This window comes from Neolamprologus brichardi, chromosome 23, assembly GCF_056152115.1.
Source record: "Neolamprologus brichardi isolate AB-2024 chromosome 23, ASM5615211v1, whole genome shotgun sequence".
NCBI lineage: Eukaryota > Metazoa > Chordata > Actinopteri > Cichliformes > Cichlidae > Neolamprologus > Neolamprologus brichardi.
The window spans coordinates 23,642,251-23,655,752 of NC_142125.1; the positions used below are offsets into that span (position 1 = coordinate 23,642,251).

The 13,502-nt window shown below is 39.8% G+C and overlaps 2 protein-coding genes across 4 annotated transcripts in view; both read right to left on the reverse strand.

Moving 5' to 3' along the window:
- Positions 1 to 8,260, reverse strand: part of tmem198ab (transmembrane protein 198ab) — a 38,566-nt gene extending 30,306 nt beyond the window's left edge. For both annotated transcript variants that reach the window (XM_006792874.3, XM_035908644.2), the window contains exon 1: positions 7,535 to 8,260. The gene's annotated coding sequence lies outside the window, so the exon portion shown is untranslated. The remainder of the gene's footprint in view (positions 1 to 7,534) is intronic.
- A 1,420-nt stretch (positions 8,261 to 9,680) lies between these two features.
- The window catches only part of cyp27a2 (cytochrome P450 family 27 subfamily A member 2), a 34,918-nt gene continuing 31,096 nt past the window's right edge, over positions 9,681 to 13,502 (reverse strand). For both annotated transcript variants that reach the window (XM_087835706.1, XM_087835705.1), the window contains 2 exons: positions 13,231 to 13,467; positions 9,681 to 11,339 (listed from right to left, as the gene is read on the reverse strand). In XM_087835706.1, coding sequence (XP_087691832.1) covers positions 11,223 to 11,339; positions 13,231 to 13,467 — 354 coding nt within the window. In that variant the 3' untranslated portion in view covers positions 9,681 to 11,222. The remainder of the gene's footprint in view (positions 11,340 to 13,230; positions 13,468 to 13,502) is intronic.

Genomic DNA, 13,502 nt, shown 5'->3' on the forward strand with positions numbered 1-13,502 from the left:
AAGTTCAAAACCAGCTGGACTACCACTCCCTACGACATCCCACTTTGTAAAAATGAAAGTTGAGTTGAAGGATGAGTGTTTTACCTTTGCCTTTAATCCACATAAACATCAGTGTGAATGTGCTTTGCTTGGTTTACCAAACAGTCAAAAATAATTATTACAAAAAATATTCACATTAACAGCAACAAGACAGAGTTTCATGTTGCTGTTTGTTAGTTTTGCTTGATTATGATTGAGATTACAGCTGGCTGACTTGGGCACGAATCCCAGGTTTGAGTGCAAGCAGGGGGCTTTTCTCTACATATTTCTTGTCTTTAACCTTAAACAATAATGCAGTAAAAATAAATATTACTTTTTTTTTTTTAATGTTCAGTTGAATTAATTCCCAGTTGAGAGTTGCTTGTTTTAAGCTCAAATCTGGAGCAGGAACGAGCTGTAGCCTTTACTCAGACTGCCCAGCCGCACCTGTCAGCTCCAACAACAAGTCGCAACCGTCTGAACAAACATCTGGCTCTCAGCACCCCCGCAGGTCTCAGCTCTCTGTTTGAGTCTGTACACTAATTAGTTTGACTTGGTGCACTTATCATCTCTGCTGGACCCTGAAACACCGCACAGGAAGCTCTGATACAAACACCACAATTCCCACAGCTCCTTAGACGTCTGCTCCTCGAGCAGGTACAAAAAACAGCAAATAGAACAGGAGAGCTCAACATGATGAACCGGTTTGTGAAGAGAACCCAATGACCTCCAAACAACAACAAACTAAAACTACAGTGGACCTTAAAGAGATGAACATGGCCTAAAACCCTGAAGTTACTATGAAGAGAGTCAAAATGTGTAAATTTTCCTAGTTTTTTGTTTTGTTTTGTTTTTTTAAAGATAAAATTGTAGGATTAAAGCGCATCTTATCACGAATAATTACCCTTTCCTGTAGGGACTGTTTTCCAGGTCTGCGCGAAAGATGCTTAACTTGCATCTCCTCAACTAGTAGGCACATAGATGTCTCTATAAAGTCTCACGCTCACAGAGAGATGACGAGGTTTAAATTACTCATATCTAAGCTGTGCTGCAAATAATTGCAGAAAAACAGCAGGAAGTACTTGAGCACTTGTAGTTTTTTTTCTCTTAATACAGATTTGTAGTATGGTGGCCGTGAGGTCCAAAACACACCAACAACAAGCACTGACTTGACTTTGAATGAAGTTCTGAACCTGATAAAGAAAAGACACGCATAGAGATATCACTCAGATCAACCACAGACAAAGGCAGCTGTAGACAGCGGTTAAGTTCTTCCAAAAGTGCACCTACAGAAACCCCGAGAGATTGACTTGTTCTAGTCTTCTCCTTTAGTCGTCCTGACTCGAGGTGAACTACACACAGAGTGAATTTACATTTTAGGGAGGGGAGAAAACATGTCAGTGTAGGAGAAAGGGCTGCAACTAAGAAAAGGTCATTGTTTGATCCTGGTGATGTTGCTTCTTTGATCAAACTCGACTGTGTATCACTATGCACATAATGCTTCTTTCACTGCTTGTGCTGCCACTTCTAAAGCATTTTTTTCTTTCAAAGTACCAATGTTTTCTTAGTGTCCTTGTGTTCATCAGTTTAGGTTTTCTTCCAGGACCTGCATTGCTGCTTGTGACTTGATGCTCCAGACAAGAACAAACTCAGCTACATCAGACAGACAGGAGGGGAGGGTGGGGGCCAGGAGGACGTGAGCAGCACCATGCCGGAGACGTTGACCCACTAGCGAATCTGTAGTGACGTGTTGTGGCATTTTCATTCCCCTGGCGGGCTGCAGAGCTCGAGTCGTGCTGCCTGACTGCACCGATAAGACGGCGGCCTGACACACAGTGAATACACAAAGAGCCGGCTCGAGGTCTGCAGGGTTTTTAATCAGGCAGCTGCTCTGAGTGGCTCGCATCCTCACACTGTTTCATAACTCAAGTCTGGAAAACTCAAAACATATCAGGAGTTATTTTCATCACAAAATGCTGCCTTTTATTTTCAGTTAACCTGCTTCCGTCAGAAAAAACCTTCACTGCCCAGAATGGCTTTTAAAGGACCCTAAAGGTTTCACGAGCCAATTGTAAGTGAAGGTGAACTGAGCTTTTCAGTCAGGTATGATGATGAAGGATGAGCTCCACTCATTAAAACCCAACTTGACTTGGAGCCTGCAATGCATTCTGGGTCATTCTTTGCTCCTGTGGGTGCAGAAAAGGCTCATTTTGCTCTCCTCTGGTGGCTTTATCTCTGTGCCAATGCTGAGAGCAATTTCCAAATGGCTTCTCGTGAAAGAAAGCAGGTCTGTCTGAGGGGTTGATGCTACCTTTAAAACGAGCAAGCAAAACTTGATTGATATGGTAGATTTAATTGTTCTTTAATGGCAAAGACAAAACATAAAAAGAAGATAACAGCTAAGGTTAAATCCATAAAATAAACAGAAATTCAATATGATAATAATAGAAACCAACAACAGACCAGTAACCTGAAATTGATAAAGCAGCTGGAAATGAGGTAACATGATTACTGGGACCAGGAAGTAGACTACTGAAAGGCTAAACAGGAATGTTTTTATTTTTAAACACTAATAATATTGCAGCAAATGAAAAATTGTTGGTAGACACAGCATGTCACAGAGGTACTAAGGTACCAAACCCTTCAAGGTCTTAAATCAACTCCCAAGCTAACAAACCACAAACCAATGCAATGACTTCAGTAACTAAACCTTTTGATATTTCTGTGAGCAGATGACTAGATATAAAAAGCATGGGCAACTTTTCCAGCTTCCTCCTGGGATTAATGGCTACGTAAATTCTCAGTCATCCAGATAGTCTTAAGAGCCTGAAAAAGAAAAGTGACTGGAAGATGTTTCATTTCTCAAGTGGCTTCTACAATTCTTAAACCAAAAAGGTGGAAAGTTTCATGTTTTTAAACCCTAGTGAAGACTGACCGTCAGGGGGACAATCAGATGTCAACCACCAACAATGGAGGGTTGAGTGAAAAAAGTACTTGTCCCTTTGGTAAATCATGAACAAACTGTCAGCTGAGGGACTGACAAGGTGAATCAGGTTAAAAGCTTTCAAAAAGCAACACAACAAAACATTTCTTGATGATCCCAAAGACTTTTGGGAAAATATTCTGTGGTCTGATGAGACAAAAATTGACCTTTGTGGAAGGTTTGAGTCCCATTACATCTCACATAGAACTAACACAGTACTTCATAAAAAGAACATCACACCATGGTGGTGGCAGTGCGACGGTCTGGGGCTGCTTTAGGATGACTTGCTGTAACTGATGGAACCATGAATTCTGCTTTCTACAAGAGCCTGATATCCACTTACGAGGATATTATGCTGCCGCTGTTCTATCGAAATTTAAAGCGAATGTCCTTAGATGTGGGTCTCATTTTTCTCAGAAACAGAAATTAGGTTTAAAAGAAAAATCATGTAATTCTTTGTTTTTACATTCATCAGGTCCCAATCTGCCCAAATAGCAAAGAGAAATGAAAAATACATGCCGTGAAAGAGTTCTTAGGAGGTTAAAGCAATTCTACAAAGAAGAGTGTCCCAAAATTCAGAGATGTGAAAGACTCATCGCCAGTTATCACAAATACTTGATTGCAGTTCTTGGTGAAAAGCCTTGCATCTCCACTGCTGCAATAAATGGTTAAAGTTTGATGAATGAAAAGGCAGAATTAACCCAGAGTTTCAGCTTGACGTGCGGGGAGGACAGCTGGGTGTCTCCAGCCTCTGGAGCTTCTTACACAGCTACACAAGCCTAAAATAGAAACACATTAAAAGCCTTCAACGCTCATCCACTGCCTCCAGTAACGAGTGCAGCTACAGACTAGGTGCCTTCTTGATTAATGTTTGTTTAATATTTTAGACTTAAAGTGTTCATTAAATGCTGAAAATTATCTAGCAGCCAGCTTGAGCTGATTGTTTTTAGCTGCAGCAATTAGTTAGGCAACTATTATGTTGCTTGAATAACCACTTCGTTTTTTTCCCCCAAACAAAACTGGCAAACATGTGCTTGTTACAGATTCTCTAAGGTGAGAACTTGCTGCTTTACTTTATCATATTCTGACAATATGAATATTTTAAACACATCCTTTAAAGATAACACCTTTGTTGTATGTATATGTTGTATATGTGTTATGAAGTAAGTTATGGAATAAAAATAGATGTAGCAGCTATGTTTGCCTTGCAATTGTCAAATTGTTAGTACACAAGTACACCCTGGGAAGCCCTCTTTTCTGATTCATCATCATCATCACCTTTATTTATAAATCACTTTAAAACAACCACAGCTGACACAAAGTGCTGTACACTGGAACTGTAAAATAAAATTGCATGAGATATAAATAAAAACCAAATAAAAGAAGAGTGAAATCATTAATTAACTACTTCATTAAAAGAGAAACTAAGTCTCACTGAGGGCATTCTAATAATGACAGAAATCTACAAAAATAACTACATGTTTTGTTTTGTTTTTTCAGACTTGAGAATAGTGATGGGGCCATAAACACATCGGAAAGCCATCTGCTGAGCTCATAGAGAACCAGTTTCTCCATAGACTTCTATTAAACCAGAGGAGTCGCCCCCTGCTGGCCATTAAAAAGAACACACATCCACATTAGGTTCATTTTTATGACCTGGAAGCTACATTAGTGTTTTCTACAATCTATGGTTTCACCTATGTGTATGAGGTTTGTCAGCTTCATGTAACATGCCAAGATGTACAAAAAAAAAAAAAAAAAAAAGCTTCTTGGAGCCATACCCTAAACCCAACAGGAAGTCCGCCATTTTAACCCTTAAGGACCCACAGTGACACTGGTGTCACTGCCTCTTTACACTTAGAGACTTGGTTATATATGATTCATTTGATATAAGACCCCCGTAATTTTCATGAAAGTAGAAATAGGTCTGGGCTCTTAAGGGTTAACATCAGTACGAAATGTTTGACACAGCTAGCCATTTCCAGGTTTTATGCAGTGGTGTACTCCACCAAGACAATTAGTCAAATCGGCTTCACCCTTGGTTAGTTCAATCTAAAGATGTTTGCAGTGCTAATTTATAAAGCATTTGGATTTTCGTGCAACATCTTGGCGAATTTTGATGTTTCGCCACAGCACAAGAAGCAGCTAAACTCACAAATTGTTCAATCTTCCCCAAACTTTGTGGTGTTTGAAGCTTGTGGCAGAAAACATCTATAACCTAATATTAAGTCACGGTCATAGCACACACAGTGTGCCACAGTCATAGCAGCAACAGGAAGTCTAAATTACTGTGTGATTAAAAAAAATGCTTAAAAATCACACAATGTAAGTGATATTTGTAAGGTTCGTTCTGAAAAATGTTGACTTCAGAGATCAGTTGTTTGTGTCACACTTCTCTGCAATCCATGCTTTGCACTCCATTGGCAGTGCAGCAGTACTGACGTGTAGCCTGGATTTAATTTCCAATTGTCTACACCTGACCAGGTGTGTATAAATTATAAAACTTTCCCCTCAGAACTTGGATGTCATTGCTCAGAGTGACAACACAGCCACATTTCCATTGGCTGTTGTCAGAAAAACAGGCTTTGTTTTGCTCTCTAGTGAGGTAGGGCTACTCAGTGATCAACAGCAATACCTGAGCCCTGTATTAAAAAACTGAACTTTATCTTATCCGGGTATCTTTAAGGTTGGCTCTGAGTTTACTGTACTCCTAAGGTCTTTCACTTCCAACCAAAGATTTATTGAACCTCTGCAGGGAGAACAGTTTTTCAGTGTCTTTGTGTTTCTCTGATGGGGATCAGTAATAAATGCAACTTTATTCCTTTTTTGTGTTGGCAGAAAATACCAACCATTTGATAATGTCTCTAGAGTAGGTGATGCTCATAGGTATAATTTTCTGTGGAATAAAAGTCATATGCTCTGCAAAACGCCCCTTTTAGATTGGTCAGATGCTGGAAACACCACGTATTTCATGTGAATAATTAGCATAAATGCTGCGTTAACTTAGCAAGTTTATAACTAGCTTTGTGTGACCATTTATCCTGATTGCAAGCATTTGGGTAAGTGAAACCAGATACGTGAAAGATACACTACGCTTAACCCTTTATAGTATATAGTATTTGTTTTTTGGGGGGAGGGGCTTATATCTACAAAAATGTTCATGGGCACAGTCTGGTCTGTATACAGCTTAGTTAGCACAACACAAATACTCAAAAACGTTGGTTCAGATTACAGGTTCTACGGTTTACAACACTCTGCTGCCATCTTGAATCACAAAGTCTGACTTTACGGAGGTCGTCACAGCTGAAAACTCCAACTGAGACCTTTGGATTTACTGCTTCCCACTGCAGGCATAGGCATGCCTGAGGTTGGATTGGGAGAGACAAGACTTCTTTCTCTCTTGACTGCAGTTGTGAACTTTATCTGTTAAATTTAACTTGGATTATTTAGTGCTACTTTCAGCTTCTTCTTTAGGTATTTCTTCATATGTAATTTGACAGATTTTTATGCTGGATGCCCTTCCTGATCCAACTCTAAGGGATTTATGTATCCTCCTGTTCTCAAATCAATGGACCTCTACACTATGGAACCACAACTGATAAAACCCATTGTCCTAAAAAAAAAAAATGACAGAAAATTAATCACTCTATATGACAGATTGATCACCTAAATCATTTTTTAAAGCTGAATTTCAACCTTTCTCTGCTTCCAGCCTCTCAAATACAATGATACTTAGGTTTCTCTTAATGCCGTAAGATCTGGACTAAAAATAGTATTCAGGAGGATTTCCAGGATAGTGTGATGCAGTTTTTCCAATATGTCCCAACATTTTACGGACTAGATGATTACTCTTCTAATTGCAATCGTAATTTTGGGATGATGTTAAACCTTTAAATAACTGTTATTGGCAAAGGTCTACGTGAAACACCTGAGAGGTGGAACCAAAACATGCTGCTTGTTAGCTTTATATATCAATGAATCCACTCACGTTTCAGTACCAAAGAATCTGAATGCCAATTTTATCTCCAATTTTCCAAATTTAACCCCAGCTTAGGAGTGAAACTAGCGACTACTTTAACTATGATGTTTATTTTCTAAAATTAATCATCCTAGTCCTAAAATTCAAAATCAGGAGGTTAACCCAGGCTTAAAACCAATCCGGAGTTTGTTTCAGATCACTTCAGGGACCTCTGGGAATGCTCAAACTCAGACAGACATGCTCTCAGCCCTCTCTAAAAATACTCCATCCATCCATTATCCATCCATCCATCTGCTATAATGAGAAGCAACTGACTCCAACCAAAGATCGACCCCGATGCGGCCATCCGGGTCAGACATCACCGGAGCTCAGCATCCATCACAGGAAGCCAGCTGGCCTCAGTTAAATCCCAAAGAGTCTGCATTTTAGTGCGTAAAAACACGTCCTCTCCAGCTAAAAGCATCAGTTAAAATAAAGATGCGCTCCTTCCTGATGTTTGACAGCAAGTGTTTGAGACAAATAAAGCGCGCCGTGCGCGTTAATCTGCCACTCACCATCATCCCCGACAGGTTGACGCGCCTCGTCCGCGTTCGCATCACGGCCAAAGGAGCCTCCCGAGCCCGAAACACCGACCATTTCCACCGTTTTGACCCCGGACGGCGTGCTCAGTGTTCCCCAGCAGCCTGCAGGGCGGTGGATCCCCGGCCGCTCGGACTAGTCATCCATCGGGGAGAAAGTCTTACAGCAAACGATTAGTAAAATAACCGTTACATGCCGGATATAAAGCAGAGCTGTGTGTGAGCAAACAAAAAGAGCTGCTGGATGATCCGGGTTGTGGGCTGGTTGGATGGCCGGCTGGATGGATAGATGGAGGATACTGAGCCGCTCGCATTAAGCGGGTAGAGGATGGCCTCTGCAAAAAATAAAAAATAAAAAATAAATGACGAGGGCTCACTTGTCAGAGCCTGCACGGCTTTACTGATTATGAAGGAGGGACATTTAAATTCTAGCAGCGGCTCCTAGAGGCTGAGCTCTTAAATGCAACCTCAGACAGCACAGGATGAAGCTTCCTTTTATACTGTTTATCTAATATTAATTCAGTATTGCTCTGACATCGAAGGCTACAGGCACTACCTGCTGGTAAAGGCCTTGGAGCACTTTCCCGGAGTATTTCAAATTGAATTATAAGTCATGGGGTCCCCTAAATTGAGGGATCTTCTAAATACCAGTTAAACAGAACCAGAAGGAACTTTTAGCATTTGACAACAAGAGTGAAGAAGTCACAGAAGCAGCAGCGTTTAAAGGCAGAGTAGTCATATTTATACCTGTCACTAATTATAGGAGTATTTTACTGACTGATTTCTGCCTCCAGTCTTATGCACCTGCTGAGATTTCTCCTCCCACATTTAATTAGAAATAAACCCCAACGACCTTCAGTAACACTTGGTCTGTCACCGGTTGGCCAGAACATTGACCACATGATCATAGCCCCCCCCCCATTTGTGTCTGTGTGTCTTTGTAGCTTTATCTAAACTACACAGAAAAATCTCGCCCACATGTCATAAAACTCAGATCAGCTCAAACTGTAATGTTCCCATCACATTTTTAATGGAAAAAGGTGGTCCAACCTGGTACTAGCAAGGTGTAACTAATAAAGGGACCAAAGAGTGTAGGTAATTGTTCGATATGTTATGAAAGTTTCTCTCTTATTGTATGTCAGATTCAGTTACTTGTGATATTTGATTGTGCGTACTGTCACTCGTAAAAAAACAAAAAAGATAAAATAAAAAAATTTTAAAAGTGAGAAAATTGCTCTGGAAAAACTCTCATTTCAAATCTCACTTATCTGTCCTTAGAAAAGAGACGTTGTCCTCCTGTCTCCTTAAATAAAAATCAGACTGTTGTGTGTAATCTCTTTAATATCACATCGGTGCATCGTTCAAACTGGGAAACCTCACAGGACTCACGCAACACTGTGTAGATGTCCCTGATTTTCCTCGTGCATGTACAGTCATGCCTTCTCTTTGCATTCTTTAACAATGGCTTAAAGAGCCAAAACTGATGTTTGGATAGAGACATCTTGTTTTTGTTTTGAGTTTATAAACACACTCTCAAATACCAGCGGCATAAACAAAAACATACCTGAATTTACAAAACAAACAAACACACACAACACAGTGGAGCACTATTACTCATGGATTGGCCTCCCCAGAGCCCGGACCTCAACATTATTGAAGCAGTGTGGGATCATGTTGACAGAGAACAGAACAAAAGGAAGAAACATCCAAAGAAGAGCTTTGAATGTTCTTCAAGCTCGGAGAACTATTCCTGAAGACGACTTAAAGACATGACAAGAAAGCTGCCTAAGAGAGTTCAGACTGTGCTGAAGAATAAAGGTGGTCACACCAAATATTGACTTTCAAGCTTGTTAGAGTTGTGCAAAACACTGTTTTTTTACCTTATGTATCTTATTTTCATGCATGCTTCATGTTTCAGTAGCTGCACCTATTTCTCATTTTCCTAGGAAGATATAAAGAACTGAGGGGTGAATTAAGACTTTTGCACAATACTGTACACTTACCTACATCTGTTAACTACCTGTTAACACAAATATCCACTGAGCCAAGCCAAAGCCTTGTAATGTCAGAGGTTAAAGGGGAATGGCCAGACTGCAGTGAATGTGAATTAAAAAGTCAAAAATAAAGAAAATACTTGATTTATTTAGAAAAAACACAAACATTTCATCTTTACTGGGATCACAATCACCACGTCTACATGTGATATTGTAATTGTTCAAAACCATTGCAAAGAAAAAAAAGGAAGAGCCGAGTTAGAAAAGTCTGCATCTAGAGCTTCAAACTACAACTAAATTAATTTTAAGAAAGTTGGTAAACATTCGTTTTTCCTTCAGTAAATTCACACACTCTCTCCAACTTTATTCCTCTGTGTGGTTGATGCTGAGCTTACAGCAAAACAAACAGTGATCGGTGTAAAATATTTTATTAACCTCACCTTTAAATATATAAACAGCCTGCCGTTCCTCCTTATTGTCACAGGGGGGCAGTGTGCACTACCCATCTGCATAAGTATTTTCACACTTCCAACATCTGAGCTTTGAGCTCCACCTGCTCCAGCTTTATATGCACCAAAGAGATTAATAAAAACAGGTATGCAAAGCGCTTGGAGTTAGACCGGCACACACACACACACACACACTGATATTAGGACTCATTGTTATACAATTACAGTGATTATATAATGCAGAAGGCAAGATTTGGGCATTAGGTTCAATTTTGTGTGAACATCTAAACTCTGCAGAGAAGTCATTTTTCTCTCTTTCTGGCTTCTCTGAAAGAGGAAGAAGAATATGAAATTACTTCCTGCACAAATATGTTTATGAAAGATAAAACAGCTCTTTTGTGTGTAAATACATGCACAAATAAAATCTTTAAAAACTTTAAAGGGAGAATTTCACTTTACTGGTTCATCATCAAAGACTTCAGAGATTCACTTAAGCCAAAGTCAATGTCAAACTCAAAGTCAGCGTAAAAGTTAATGAAAGTAAATAAAGTAATGTGTTTAAACGGCTTTAACAGCCAGTGTACTCTCAGATCTGACAGTGCAAAGAAGTTATACTTGAGTAGTAACTAAAAACTAATAACATCTGTTTTGCAAATACTGTTATGGGTTAATAAACTGAGGAGCCACATGCACAAACCTAAAGGAGGTTTAAAAAACAAAAAACGTGCCTTTAATTGCTGAAAAATCCAGAACTATACCAGAAGACTAAAACTAAACAGAATGACAATAATTATGAAATAATAAAGGAAGACCATAACAGACGTTAGCTAAGGAAATATAAAGAAATACATATAAAGATAAATGTGTAGATAAATTATGAGCTTATTTCTTTAAAATGATAAATGTGCCCATTAAATGTGTTCCTAAAGAGAAATCCCTGCATGTGACAACCTGGCTTGAGGATTTACTCACTACCACCATTGCTGAAATTTGTTAAATCGGCTGCTGACAGGAATCTGCACCATGAAGGCTCAGATGCGTTACTGCACCACACCCAGACTGGCAAACACCAGAAATGGCCTTAAATTTTTATCTAATTACTCATTTGTACCTCTGTGCAGTTTTAGCCTGTTGCTCAAACTAAAGTTACACTGAGAAAGAAACTTCTGGGAGCACTTTTATTGTGAATGTACAAGCTGCTCGCCATCACTGGCGCCATCTTCAGGCTCTGGGGAGGAAGCGCAGGTTGATGGGCTTAGCGGGGATGAGCAGCGTCCGAGTTTTGGCCTCCACTGTCGGTGCACCATCTTCAGGCTGGATCTCGTAATGCTGCATCAGCTGCAGAGCAATAGCAGGACTGTGTTAAAGAAATTTACCCATAAATCGGCTGCTTCTGATTGTAGCTAAATGTTTGATTACCTAAGTTATTTACTCTGTTGATTTGCAGAACATAACATATATACTAAAAGTGCATTAAACTGCACTTCTCCTTTCTTTATAAATTCACTTTGTAAACAATTGAACCTATTGGGTTAAAACAGTTTTTAAACACAAAAACAGAACAACGCTGACCACAACCACCAAGACTGATGTTTGCAGTAAAATGCTAATTAGGCAACCTGGCTTTTGAAAATGTCAAAACACACAAACCACAGGGAGATTCTCATCTCTGAAAGCAGCCCAAACATTCTTCAGCATATCTGTTTTCATATGCTCATATCTACGACATGACTTGAATACAGATATAACAGGTCGTAGTTATAGAAATTTCAACAAGCTGAGACAGATTGTTTAAGATTAGGCAATCTGTCGATGAAAAGAATAATGCCCTAAAGCGCAACAAGGTTGCATCAGTGTGTAGAGTCCAGGTTCGTGCAGATGAGCAGATGTTTGCCTTCCCACAACATCAGCGCCCAAACTTACATAATACTTATCAATCATAATAAATGTCATTTTGCTGCAGCTCAGCCCTTTAAAAACCTGGGTTTCCCCCTCTGAGCTTTTGCCTTCCTTTTTAAAAAGCTACTTTTTTAAAATGATGTTTTTGTGTTAACAAGTGTCTCCTTCATCCAACTACATGTTCATTAAATACAAATAAATTTTACCAGAAATACAAATAAAAATGAAAAGAATACCATAACATGACATCATTCTGTAATCAAGCAGGACCCAATGTCCACTACGAGGGGCAGAAGATAAAATATATATATTTTAAATGTAATATGTTTTGTTTGTCCACAGCACTTACATGATCTGGGTGTCAGAAGCATATTGTAAGGTAAAGACAGAGAAAACCCCAACAATCAAAAGACTGTCTCTGAGCACGCACTTGGCAACACTGGAAAGGAAGAACTCCCTTTTAAAAGGAAGAAACATCCAGCAGAACCCAGCTCAGGGAGGGGCAGCCATCTGCCATGACCGTTTGCCGTTTAAATATGAACAAAAAGGTTAAAAATGTAAAATCTGTGGCGCTCTAAAGGCGCTGACCTTTAACAGCAGCCTGAAATGACACTTTAAGCCAGCCGGCTTCTTCAAAAGTATTCAACAGCCTGTAGATGTCCTTAGTGATAAAGATAAGACAGAGGAAGTGATACAACATGTCTCAGTGCATTCAAGTGCTGGAGCTCCAAAAGAAGGAGCTTTTCTGTTTTGTTTGGCATTTTTGCAGAAATTCCTTCTTGCAGCTTTTGATCTTTTTATTTCCCTCGAAGGACTCGCTAATCATTTTATTACTGTTTTTATTTCCAGTTTATCAGCGTCTTGCTGCTCAGCCAGCATCTGTAGACTGCAGGAAGATAAAGTACTGCAGCTGTCTTCACTTGGAGAGAACATCTAGTGTCATTTTCAGCATTTAGTCCTTAAAAATATTTTTAAATATTTCAGTTCAATTCAATTCAGATGCTTTATATTGTAAGTTAAAACCTACAATAATACAAAAAAAACCCAGAGAAAAAGCTAACAATCTTTCAAAATTACCTAATACTGTCAACAGAAAGTGAAGAAACTACAACAGTGTTCTGGGTTAAAGGGATGTTAACTCAAGTCAAACTAGCTGGGCTGTACTTTCATGCAATGCCAGTTTCTACCACATGGTGCTTTCTATAAGCAGGCGAGGGAGGCTGGAAAAAGGCAATCCTCGCAAGGAACGCAGCTGCCCCCCCTGTGTGCAAAGATTGTGCAGAGGGTACAAAAGGTACCCTTAAAAAAGCACTAGCTCTGCATTACTCACCCTGGACAGAGCAAAGTACATCTCCATCTCTGCCACCCTCTTCCCCACACAGGCTCGCACCCCGACGCCGAACGGGATGAAGCTGTAAGGGTTATGCTGGTAGAAGCCGGGCCTGGCTCTGTCGCTGCGGCTATTCGGCGTGTCACTGCGAAACCACCGCTCTGGGAGGAAGTGCTCTGCATTTGTGAACTCGGACTCATCGTGGCAGGCTTCATAATGGCACAGATGGAACTGAGTCTGGAAAAAGAAGGCTTATTTTAGAGAGATGCTTA